The sequence below is a fragment of the Phodopus roborovskii genome, unplaced genomic scaffold, assembly GCF_943737965.1.
Source record: "Phodopus roborovskii unplaced genomic scaffold, PHOROB, whole genome shotgun sequence".
Taxonomy (NCBI): Eukaryota; Metazoa; Chordata; class Mammalia; order Rodentia; family Cricetidae; genus Phodopus; species Phodopus roborovskii.
Window position 1 is genome coordinate 48,735,086 of NW_026126407.1, and position 13,317 is coordinate 48,748,402.

The following is a 13,317-nucleotide window of genomic DNA, read 5'->3' on the forward strand; positions in this document are numbered from 1 at the left end:
CACCTTGGTGGCGAATACTCCACTGATGTGCATGTCAGTACGCAGGCTGTGTGTGCTTCCCGTGGACAGGAAAGACACGTTGACTAAGCTTGGGGAGATCTGCACAGCAGCTACTTGCTGGTGGAAGTGTGATGACATGGCTTGCTCACTGAGGATGGACACGGAGTCAACACTGCTCACTGCCAGAAGGTTCTTCCTGGAGCCCCACTTCAGTACCAGGTGAGCAGAATCACATACATAAAACATGAGAGACACGGTCAGGGAGTATATAAATGCTCCCTAGAAGAGCACACAAGCCACTTCTTGTTATTTAAAAAACAACTTAAAAACCTTTAAAGAGGTAAAATATGCCCTTTGTAAAAACATTTTAAAATTCTGATAGACTTGAACTGTGAACTGGCAGGCAGACACCTGTGTGGCTGTTCTACCCAGAGTCTGCTCTAGCTGCAGGGCATCTGCTAGGAATTTGCCATTCTGATTATGACATATTCATGTTTATTATTTTCTGCAAACTTACAGGCAATTTATATCATTAAGTTATCTAGTTTTCTTCAAACTTGTGAATTCAGTGATTCCCCTGCCTCAACCTTCCAAGTAACTGGGACTATAGGCATGTACCACCATACCTGACTTAAATACCCCCCCCACCCCCCAGACAGTTTTCTCTGTGTAGCCCTGGCTATTCTGGAACTCACTCTGTAGACCAAGCTGGCCTTGAACTCAGAGATCCACCTGCCTCTGCCTCCTGAGTGCTGGGATTAAAGGTGTGTACTGCCACCCCCATTTAACCCAGGCTGGCCTCATGCCTCAGGTTCATAAGTATTGGGATTGCATATCTATATAATAATTTTTTGTTAGTATTATTTTTCTGGTGATAAATTGGATAAGTGATTTTAAAAAAAGACTCCCAGTTAATTATGTTCTCTGTTTGGTACAGCAGACAATGAGTGTACCAAATGTGCTACAGAGCTTATACTGTACCTTTATTTGTGTGATGTTTCCTTCAAGCTCAGTAGGTGTTTGAAGGGCCCACATGTCCTTGCCCTCAACCCCCCTGCCACTTGGGGAGTTTGGCACTTTCTTCCACAAGGCTACTCGCCCTTTATTGGTCCCAGCTGCCAGGAGACCTACAGGTAAAAGCAAAGCACATGTTACTTGTTGGGAAAGATTTAAAAGGTGCTGGTAGATGCTGTTTTCTGTTTCCAATCTGTCTTACTCAGGCTGTTTCCCCAATGCTCCACCAGTGCTGAATACTCAGCAGGGCTGACGCAGTGACGTGAAATAAGAAGGTTTTGTTGTCACTTGTTCATCTTTGACTGATTGATAACAATAACTTACTTATCTTTCTTTTTTAAAAACAGTACCTTGACGCCAGGTGGGGGTGGGGGTGGGGGGGGTTGGACACGTGCCAGGCTTTGTTGACTCCCCATGGGAGTCCTTACCCTTTCTGAGGAGTGGATGAGGGAGATCAGGGGGAAGAGAAGAAGGGAGAGAAGGGAAACTGTCATTGGTATGTAAAATAAATATAGAAAAACCAAAAAGCTTACCTTAGAACCGAATTTGAAAATAATTCTAGATATTGAGGGGGAAAAAAACAAAACAAAACAAAACAAAAAAACCAAACCAAAAACCAGTATCTCACAGGCTGGAGAGATGGCTCAGCAGATAAGAGCATTAGCTGTTCTTCCAGAGATCCTGAGTTCAATTCCCATCAACCACATGTAGCTCACAACCATCTATCATGGGATCTGACTCATATACATAAATAAATCTTAAAAAAAAAAAGTACTTCATATGACTATGTAGCTTTTGCTGGCCTGGAACTCACAATATAGACCTTGAACTCACAGAGATCTACCTGCTTCTGCCTTCTGAGTTCTGGGATTAAAGGTTGGAGTGTGACACCACACCCAGCCTCTATCTTTGAATAAGCTCTAAATCTCACTATAATTTATTTCTTTCTTGACACAAGGCTTGAAGTTGTTTCTATTCCTCTCATGTCAGGTCATGAAATCTCACCTTTGGTTTTACAGAAACAAACACAGTTTATATTCTCTCCCTTTTCAAAGCCAAACTTCTCCTGTGGACTCAATATGTAATTCTCTCCTCGTTCTAAGTCCCAGAATCTGCAATAGAAAGAGGGAAGTCCTGTGAAGGGTTATATTAGTGCCCTCTTCTGACTGGAGGGCTGGATCAGGCCTAGAAGAAAACTCTGAGCTGTGCTCTATAGACTCCTAATACAAAAAAGAAACCTGATGATATACTGTTTATGATTAAAAAGGGTGGTTACTAAAGGATAAGTTTATGTGGCATTAGAGGAAGAAGAGAACATAGGAACCCAGCTACACACAGTAACAGTGAACATTATGTTGAACATTATGAGTGGCCAAAAAGATACCAAAATGCCTATTTCTATTTATGCCAATCTTTTTTGTTTGTTTGTTCTTGTTTTTGTTTTTGGAGACAGAGTTTCTCTGTATTGCTTTGGACCCTGTCTTGGAACTAGCTCTGTAGATCAGGCTGGCCTTGAACTCACAGAAATCCACCTGTCTCTGCTTCCCAAGTGCTGGGATTAAAGGCATGTGTCACCAAAAGCCCAGCCTATTTATGCCAGTCCTAAGAAATTATGCAGAACTAGGTTTGGAGTCGTAGTTACTTCAGAGGCCAAGGCAGGAGTGGTGCTTGAGCCCAGGAGCTGGACACCAGGATAATCAGTAGTAGCAAGACCCTATATCAAAAACAAATTACTCCCAAACCAGGCAAAGTGATTCCAAGGGCAGATGTCATCGAGTCATGCTGCCTGAAGGCATGGGGAAAGCAGGAAGGACAGCTGGAGTATGTGAGGACTCCTGGAGCCACCATTGTTTAGCTTCATAGACCTGTCTAATGCACAAATTCATAACAATGTGCATTATCCATGTATATATTAAAGAGTCCATTCCAGACAGGATTTTCCAGGGATCTGAATGGGAAGACAGGCTCTCACCTGAGCACTGGTTCTCCGATGGCTGTGACAAGAAGGCTGCCCTCTATCAAAGCGATATCTGCCCGGCGGCCTGTTTTCCCACTCAACTTTACCTGTATGGGGGAAAAAAAGCAACTTAAAAGAAGCACAAGGCTCTTGCTAAGATGCCTGATGAAATTGTGTTAGCCTGGTCTTCAGTAGCATCACTGAGATTCACCAAGGGGTCATAACACAGAACAAACAGTGGAAATGGAGAGCTGGTCTTATTTTTAAGAGGTCAGGCTGGAGAGATGACTCAGTTTAAGAACACTGACTGCTCTTCCAGAGGACCAGAGTTTGATTCCCAGCAACCACATAGCTTTTTACAACTGTCTTTAACTCCAGTTCCAGGGGATCCAACCACCTCTTCTGGCCTCAGTGGGCATTAGGTACACTCATGGTACACAGACATGTGTGCAGGCAAAACACCCATACACATAAAATAAAAATTCTAAAAAGATTAAGAAAGAGATGTAAAGGCTGAAGCAAACAGCAACTTACACATGCAGAGATATTTGATCTAGTGCATGGTGGGCATTTCTAGAGAGGATAGTAAACACTCCTTGCACTGTCACAACTATACTATAGGGAAGGTCTCCCATCACAATTTAGTGCAGAAAGCAAACTTTTCCAGAGTCCAACAACCAGTAGGAGCTAGTCAGGTACCTGAAGCAAGGTGCTATGAGCTATGGTATGTCCTCCCCATCTCATTCATATGTTGAAGTACCAACTGCCTATGTTACTGAATGTGTAGATAGGGCCTTTAGAAGGCAATTAAGGGAGGATGGTGGAATCTGGTCCTAAGATCACTTTCCCTCAAGCTCATGTGTTCTCTTCCTCCTCCTCTCCAGACTCCATCTAAGGACATAGGGATGCTACTCTATGTAATCCAGAAATCCATCTCTCAGCAAGAACTGAAATGGTTGTAGTCTATTTGGACTTCCTGTTTCCAGAACTGTGAGTGAAATGTCTGTTGATAAACTATATAGTAAGTGGCTATTTATCAAGTTGGCTCAAGCTAAGACACTTAGTCCATGCAACTCAAGGACTATTCTCAACTGCTGTTATATGATACAATGAACTCTCCAACTCAGGGAAAGTTCAGCGTTCTCTATGGTTCAGGGATTCTTATAAGTCAAGACCAGCTGGGCATTCTGACTCACACCTATAATCCCAGAATTAAATAGACTATGGCAGGAGGATCAGAAGTTCAAGGTAAGCCTTGGCTATATAGCAAATTGCAGACCAATGCGAAAACATGAAATCTTGTCTCAAACAAACAAACAAACAAAGAAACAACAAAACAAAACAAACACGCTATGGGTGGTGGTGCACTTCTTTAATCCCAGTGGAAGGCAGATCTCTGTGCGTTTGAGGCCAACACAGTCTACAGATTGAGTTCCAGGACAGCCAAAGCTACACAGGCAAACCCTATTTTGAAAAACCAACCAACCAACCAAACAAACAAACAAACAAAAAAACCAAACCAAAACAAAACTGATAAAAGAAACAAAAGAGGGCTGGAGAGATAGCTCAACATTTAAGAGCACTGGCTGCTCTTCCAGAGGACTTGGGTTCAACTCCCAGGACCCACATGGTGGCTCACAACTCTAGTTTCATGGGATCTAACACTCTCTTCTGACCTCCATGGGCACCACACATGTATGCAGTAGAGATATTCATGTAGGCAAAACTCCTACACATACTTAAAAAAAAAATAAAAGAAATGGAAGGGGAGCAAACCATTAACAGGGGGCAGCGAGCAGCAGTGCTCTTAAATGAACTACACAGGGTGCACAAGTGACCTTTATCCAGGAGCATGTGGCACTGGACACCTTTCTAGTGGACCTCTTAAACATGCAGAGGATCTCAGGGCTAACAACACAGCTGGCATTACAGTTCAGCCAAGGTAACTGAGTGCTCACTGTATAAAACAAAATAAACACCTATGTAAAAGACCATGATGAAGCCAGGAGGTGGTGGTGCAGGCCTTTCATCCTAGTACTTGGGAGGCAGAGGCAGGCGGTTCTCTGTGAGTTTGAGGACAGGTTGGTCTACAGAGAAAGTTCCAGGACAGCCTCCAAAACTACAGATGAACCCTGTCTCAAAAAACAAAACAAAACAAAACTGATGGAAGATGCATTCTGTAAATATGTTTCTCGTATTGGTTAATGAATAAAGCACTGTTGGCCAATAGGAAAGCAAGATAGGTGGGACCAGGAGGAGAGAGGAAGTAGTAGGGAGGAGATCCAAGATGGAGGATAGAGAGAAGAATGCCAGCCCCTCTCTCTGGTAAGATAAGACCACGTGGAAGTACTTAGATGAATAGAAATGGGTTAATAATTAAGACAGAGCTAGCCGATAAGAAACTAGTAACTGGCCCACAGCATTATACCAAATACAGAATCTCTGTGTGTTATTTGGGGCTGGCATGGCAGTGGGACCAGACCGGCCGGCAGGAAAAACCTTACTGATAACACAAAACAAAACAACACAAAAAGACCATGGTGTAGATCTACCATTGTAATAGACACCAGGCAATGCCACCCCCAGCTCTGGAACAATAAATGAGCCTCCTTAGAGGCTCTTCCATACAGCTGGAAGGTGGGGACATTGTCTCCTGTTCTATCCATTCCTTTGTGGAAGTCTAATGAGATGCTGAAAGTGAATTCTCTAGTTGAGACAGACACAGACGTGTTCAGAGATACTAGAAAAGCTTTCATTTTCCTCACTTACACTGATAGCCTAGAGTAAGAAGTGGCACTGAATGACTAGGCTAGCTGCTCTTTCAAGCAAGTGACAGCTCTTCAGCCTTGCTAATCCAGATAGTAAGACAGTCAAAACAGGCAAGAATCCCAGGTCTTTATCATAAGCCAGTAGGCCTGCTGGTCTTTCACATACCTTCATTACTTCTTCAGCTTCCCCCTCAGGAGTCACCACATACAGAGACAAGAGGAGGTTCTGTGTGACCACAACTAGTGCTTCTCTCTTCTCAATGTAGAAAAGCATCTGGATGGAGCTATCTGTGGATGCCACCTGGGCAGTCTTGCCTTTTTCGTCCACATAGTGCACTGTCCCTGGGGAGAAAGGTGGCTGCTGGCTCATCTGTCTTTCAATGGTACCCATGAGCAACAGTTTCTGTCAATTTAAGGATGCTCTCACAATAGGCCTATCATCTTTCTAAGAGCTTAAGACATTTGCCACAATGTTTCTTAGGCTACCATCTCTGACACATCCCTGCTTTAGTGGCCAGCATAGCTGACTGTGTGGATTCCCCCTCCAGCTCCTTCAGTCTCCTCTTCCTCCTCTCCAGCAATGGGTAGTTCTAACCATCCCACGCTGGCATCCACTTTCACTCCATCAGCAGCCTTCAGTCCCCCTGTTACTTGCTCCCACTCCACTGGAAGACCCCCTCCATCTCTCTCTGTCCAGCTTAACCCAGCCACAGTTCTCCCTTTGTGGGAGGTTGCTGGGGTATATGACTTGGTTATGGTACATGCCTCTCCACCTAGACTCCTCCTCTTCCTGTCCTGCCCTCAACACTGGTCAGCACCATCTGGTGTGACTCCTTTGTTTCTTTTTAGGTGACCAAGGATGGGTGAGTTCCCAGGATTCTCTGGATCAATTCTGAAGGTCTTCAAGAGCCTCCACAGGGGACCTTCTTGCCCTCTGGTCTCATCTTATTCTCCATGGGTAACTTGAGTTCTCGTTAAATGGAAAGGTCACAGTCATCTAAGTTAATTTTAACAATTATTATTTAATAAGCAGAGGTTATGGAGCAGGGTCATTAGACAATATGACAGCAGACACTAATAAAATTCCCATCTTCTACAGAGGGACATTAAAGCACATACATGACCTTGTATGCTAACACCCACATCTCGGGGGATAGGCAGAGATCTAGATCTAGGTCCTCCATAGCTCTGCATATATCCTCTTCCAGGCTACTAGCATCATTCCTTCCATAGTAGTTCTCATTGCTATACCCTTCTCCCTGCCCCACGGTGATGCACCCACCTGTGGGACTTCCTCAACTGTCACTCTACACAGACTCAATCTCTTTATCTTCTAAAATGAAGAGGTTTCTCCTATTCAGAAATTATAAACCCCATGACCTCTTCCAACATCAAAAGCTTCCTTCTCAAACTCAGCCACCTCCTATGGTTCTCATTTCCTGGGAAAGGTACCACACCTGACTATTACTCTTTCTCATTAGCTTCAAAGTGTACTTATTTCAGCCTTGGCTGTCTCCTGTTTATACTGAGAACAAGTGATATTAAAATCAACAGGTGGTATAGCTATACTCTCCGCATTCAGGAAGTTAAGGCAGGAGGGTTCCAAGAGTTTATGCTCAAACTAGGCAAAAACAAAAACAGAAACAAAATTGCAAAAATAGGTAAAAATACAATGAGCAGGTGGTGCTTAATAGCAGCCTCTATGAGGGTAGCTACAGGCTACAAGGGCAAACCATTGTGATGCTTATGCTTCCTGAATAACAGGGGAATGGGAAATGAACCATCCAAAACCATCTCCACTGTCTCTGCTGCTATGCAGTCAGTATAGAATTGCTGATTAAAAGCTTCATGAGGCTGGGTGGTGGTGGCAGCGGCCGAGTGTGCACCTTTAATCATAGCACTAGTGAGGCAGAGGCAGGTGGGTCTCTGTGAGTTTAAGGCCATCCTGGTCTACAGAGTGAGTTCCAGGACAGTCAAGACTACACAGAGAAACCCTGTCTCCAAAAACCAATGAGGGCAGGCGTGGGGTGTGGTGGCACTTGGGAGGCAGAAGCAGGTGACCAGAGTGGTCTACACAGGATGTTTTCGGCCTGCCAGGGGTACATAGTAAGACCCTGTCTCAAAAAGAAAACAAACAAAAACAACAACAAACCCCCAGAGCAAAACACTACCAACAAAAAAAATTAATCAACCAGATAAAAATCCTAAAAACTTCTTTATGAGCAGGGCCTAGACAGTGGTGTATGCCTATAATTCCAATATTTAGGAGTTTGTGGCAGCTGAAAGATCATAAATTGGAGACAAGCCTAGGCTACAAAACAAAACAAAACAAAGCAAAACAACAACAACAACAAAACAAAACTCAAGGAAAACCCTTTAAATCCAATTAAGATGGCCTGTCCTCATCTCTGCTAGAGCAAGCACAGCACCACCTAATCAGGAGAACATCTTCAGGGAGCCAAGCATCCAGAGATGTACGCACTGAGGTCTGTAGTCATTTTACACAGAAGCACTGCTGTCAGCCTAAAATAAATCTCTTTGGATGAAATCTACAATTACATCCCGATTTGCTCACCATCCATCAGACTGACAAAGAAAGACAGCCCCTCTTGAGACCCCGTCTTCAGGAAACTTCCAAAGCTGCTTTTTCTCCAGTTAAACATGTCCAGCGCTTTTTCATCACCACTTACTGCTGCCTTTGCCAACTGAACTAGATCCCTGAGAGTAAAGGATACAGCAGTCAAGATTTCTAGAAAACTTGAGGCTGGGTCCACCTGGGTCAGGAGCCACACACCACCCCCAGGATGAAGGGAGAGATAAAGCCAGACCTGTGGGGCTTCCTACTTACTCTCCAGGAGGAGGGAGCCGGAAGATGCAATGGGTGAGTGGTTTCCCATATTCATGTTTCAGGAGTGGTGTCCCCTGTACTCGGCCCCTCTGGTCCAGTCTCCACAAGAGCAGGACCCCAAGCTGCAGGAGGTCAAATACATGTGTAAAGAACACTGGTTGGAGGTGAACAATAAATGGAGTAACACAACATTGGCGGTTCCTTGTTCAAAAACATTACTGTACTACACATGCACCATGGAAATGCCAAACGATTCAAAGTATATAGAACCACAACTCTTCCCTGTGCCCCCCCCTCTTCCTCACTCCTAGAGAGCAGCTGTCATGTGCTGCTAACTTTAGAAGAGATTCTGATTTACAGGAAGATTACATAGACAGTACAGAGTTCCTATGTATGATTGCAGTTTCCCCTACTACTATACTACTATACTGTAGGGTACACTTCTTAGAGTTAATGAGCTAGAGCTTGGGATACAGCTTGGCAGTAAAGTGCTTTCGTAGTACAAGCCTTGAATTCAGTCTTTAGCACTCCCATGGGAAAAAAGCACTTGCCTGGAATTAATGAGCTAATATTTATATCACCACCAACTAAGTTCACAGTACTTCATTCAGAGTTCTTCGGTTTCCCTTAGTATCCCTTTTCTGTCCTAGGAGCCTGCCTAGGATCCCACATGACATTAGCTGTCATGTCTTCTTATGCTCCTGTGGACCATGATTTCTTCAGCATTCCATTTGCTTAGCATTAAGTTGCTGCCCATGTACAGTGTAGGGCAAAGCTCCACTGAGATTTATCTGACCTTTTCTCCATAGCTGGATGGGGGTTATAGTTTTGTTATGGCAGGACCAGAGAAGCAGTTCCCTACTAGAAGGTCCCTACTAGAATACATTCATCACTGTGATGTTGACCATGACCTCATGTAGAGGTAGCTTTTACCTGTTGTAAAGTGACTCTTTTTCCTCCTTTTCTACGCTGTACTCCTGAGAAAGAAGGATGCAGTGCATATCCTTCTCAGTTAAGGGGTGGGAGCCAAGGATAAAGTATCTACATAAATCATTTGGTATTCTTCAGCATAAGAGAGTTGTCTCTTTTCTATAATCTGTTTACTAATAAGCACATGTTTATATCAACATGGACTCTTAAGTATTTATTTCCTGCTTTAGTTATAATCTAAATGCTGTTGCTGAACTGGTGTGTTTGATCTGGAAGTCATCAAAGGCCCAGACCAATTACATAGGTAAGTGCTAGAGAAGTCTAAATGTGACTCCATCACAACTGGTTCAACTGACTGGGGAATGAGTCAAGCTTTGGCAGAAGACTATGTTTCAATCTGAATCTCTTCACCCTAATACTCAAGCATTCCCCAAGGGCTGTTTCTCCAGTCAAGGCTAGTAGACATTATAGAACCTGTGAACTTTCTTTGCTGTCCTCCCCCAATCATCACTATCCCAAACTGCTGGGTGACACCACCCTTATTTTAGGCAGGAAAAGGATTTTTAAATCATGTGGCCTTCAAAAAAATATATTTGGGTCTCTGAGAAAGATTATGCATGAAACATAAGCACACATATGATATGAAGAAGATATATTATGAAACTGACACTCCTTGACTCTGCAACGTGTTTAGAAATTCTGTTTGTTTTTCAAGATGGGGTTTCTCTGTGTAGCTCTGGCTGTACTGGAACTCTCTCTGTAGATCAGGCAGGCCTCGAACTCACAGAGATCCACCTATCTCTGTCTCCCAAGGGCTAGGATTAAAGGCATGTGCTATCACCCAGCAGAATTTTTTTTTAACACAACAGATATTTTTCTTTTTCTTTTTTTACTATACTTTTCAAAAATTATTTTTTTCTTATGTTACATACCGATTCCAGTTCCCTCTCCCTCCCATTCTCCCATGCCTCCCCTCCTGATTCCCCATCCCCTTCCCCACCCACTCCACAGGGAGAGTGATGCCTTCCAGGAGGGATCATCAAAATCTGTCAAGTCATTTGGGGTAGGGTCTAGGCCCTCCCTCCTGCCTCTAGGCTAAGGGAGTATCCCTCCATGGGGAATGTGCTCCCGAAGTCCTTTTCTGCACCAGGAATACAACCTGGTTCCACTGTCAGAGGTCTCATAGACTGCCCAGGCCTTCTGAGACCCATGTTCAGAGGGTCTGGGTCGGTCCTATTGGAACATACCTAAATACAATAAAAGCAATATACAGTAAACCAACAGCCAACATCAAACTAAATGGAAAGAAACTTAGATTCCTCTAAAATCAGGAACAAGACAAGGCCGTCCACTCTCTCTATAACTCTTTAATATAGTACTTGAAGTTCTAGCTAGAGCAGTAAGACAACAAAAGGAGATCAAGGGGATACAAATTAGAAAGGAAGAAGTCAAACTTTCACTATTTGCAGATGATATGATAGTTTACATAAGTGACCTGAAAAACTCTACTAGGGAACTCCTACAGCTGAAATTAATTTTTTTTAAAGTTAAAAATGTTATACAGTGAGAAAAACAAAACATGAAAAGGTAGGAAAATGAAACTTTCCTAGAGTTGAGCACTATGAGGGCACCTGGGTGTGGGCACAGGGCTGCATATGCTATGACTTGTGAGATGTTCATATCTCTGATTTTAATTAATTAGCTCCCAGATGACAGGTCAGACGGGTTCCTAAACATTCACACATATCCATATTTCTGGGCTACTGATTTAGGGAAGAAGTTATTGGACATAATCACCAGTTTCTTTTTCCTTTTGATTTTTCAAGACAGGGTTTCTCTGTGTAGCTTTGGAGCCTGTCCTGGAAGTAACCCTGTAGACCAGGCTAGCCTCAATCTCATAGAGATCCGCCTGCCTCAGCCTCCTGAGGGCTGAGATGAAAGGCATGGGCCACCGATGGGAGATGTCATTCTGTAAATATGTTTCTCGTATTGGTTAATGAATAAAGCACTGTTGGCCAATAGAAAAGGAAGATAGGAGGGGCTAGGAGACAAGGAGGAAAGAGGAATAAGGAGGAGTCAGCATGTAGAGACTGGAGAGAACTGAGGTTCAGGCCCACTCTCGGGTAAGATGAGACCATGTGGAAATACTTAGATTAATAGAAATGGGTTAATAATTAAGACAGAGCTAGCCGATAAGAAACTAGTACTTGGCCAACAGCATTATATCAAATACAGAGTCTCGGTGTGTTAATTGGGGCTGGTGTGGCTGTGGGACCAGACCGATGGCGGGGAATACTACTTGCAACAGGCCACCACCACTCAGCTCATAAATGCCAGTTTTTTGCAAGCAACTGCTAACTTGGAACATTCTATTACAGAAAGACTGCAAAAACAGTTGGGTTCTTGTATATGACACTGACCTTCCTTACTAAAGGACTATAAACACACTTAGAGTTGATAAGTTAGGGCTGGGCTGTAGCTCTATTAGCATGTACCTAGGAGCTGGGCAGTGGTGGTGCACACTTTTAATACCAGCACTAGGGAGGCAGAGACAGTCAGAACTCTTGAGTTCGAGGCCAGCCTGGTCTACAGAGCGAGTTCCAGGACAAGCTCCAAATCTAAACATTGTCTCAAAAACAAAACAAAACACAAATGAAAAAAGAAATGTACCCAGGTACAATGTCTTTTATTCATTTAGACAGCCATGTGACCCTCATTCATATGACAGAGGGCAAAGGAACCTGTTGCAATTATGAGTTAAACTTCCAATGTCTGACAAAGAAATGATTGGATGCATTGAGCTTCCTGACCTCATGTTTATGCCTGTTAAGCTAGAAATATGAACAAAAAGTGACTTGGAGACCCATCTGCCTTCTTTGTGCCACCTTCCTGATAGGAATACATTGAACAGTAGTACCAGGTTCCAAGTCTGGGTGTCTTTTCTATGTCTTCACCTTCCTGTGAGGACTTGAAGCCTTACCATTCACAAGGGTGGCCCTGGTATCTCTTCAACTTCTTTTATTCCTTCTTCATTATTTAATACAACGTAGCTGTCGACAGTATAATCACAAAGGAACACTGGCTGGAAGGTAAAACCAGCTCCATTTGTGAAGGTTACTGGACTGTATGTTAGCACACTGGTGGGGAGTCTAAGGGGCATACTGCACTGTAGTAGCACATTCTGGTAAAGCTTGATTAAAGACTCTCTTGCCACATGTTGGGGTGTAGGTCTCCTTAACTCTCATATTGGCCTCTGCAAGGGATACTGGGAGGAGACAAATGGCCTGGTCTCTATGGTGGCATTCTAGGCTCTTCTAGGATTTCTAATGGACATTTAGTGAGGTCCCAGGAGGTATTTCTTTGTAGGGCTAGCTTCCTCCTCAGATGCTTTTGACTGGTACAGATGAGGAGCTGGGGTGAAGTGGCCTGGTGTCCTTTCCAAAGTCTAGACTTAGAGAAGGAAATGAAAGTCTTTCTTCATGAAATGCAGGGCTCTTGCCTGATGCATGGGACAGTCTGCTGGCCCCAGATTAAGTATGTATTTTCTGGCTTCAGCTGGTTGCTTACTTTGGTGAGCACAACAGGGTGCTTGCGAAAAGTAGAGAAGTTGCCAGGATCAAGCCTGGTGAGGGATGTTCGCTCACTCTTTATTCGTATCTTCCTGCTTTAGCTCATAATTAAACTAGTTCCAGCACAATGTTAGACTTTCTGAAAAGGATTAACATTTCTTTTCTTAAATATTCTGACTCAAGGGACTTAGCTCATACCTGAGCTTCATTGTATGCCTGAGTATTCTGTTT

At 43.6% G+C, this 13,317-nt stretch overlaps 1 protein-coding gene across 2 annotated transcripts in view; it reads right to left on the reverse strand.

Moving 5' to 3' along the window:
* The window catches only part of Ift140 (intraflagellar transport 140), an 83,807-nt gene that overhangs the window by 65,785 nt on the left and 4,705 nt on the right, over positions 1–13,317 (reverse strand). The window contains exons 3-9 of one of the 2 annotated variants that reach the window (XM_051181129.1): positions 8,588–8,709; positions 8,315–8,457; positions 5,906–6,081; positions 2,987–3,078; positions 2,020–2,126; positions 982–1,127; positions 4–207 (exon numbers count right to left, since the gene is read on the reverse strand). In XM_051181129.1, coding sequence (XP_051037086.1) covers positions 4–207; positions 982–1,127; positions 2,020–2,126; positions 2,987–3,078; positions 5,906–6,081; positions 8,315–8,457; positions 8,588–8,709 — 990 coding nt within the window. The remainder of the gene's footprint in view (positions 1–3; positions 208–981; positions 1,128–2,019; positions 2,127–2,986; positions 3,079–5,905; positions 6,082–8,314; positions 8,458–8,587; positions 8,710–13,317) is intronic. The other variant, XM_051181130.1, reaches the window with a different exon arrangement.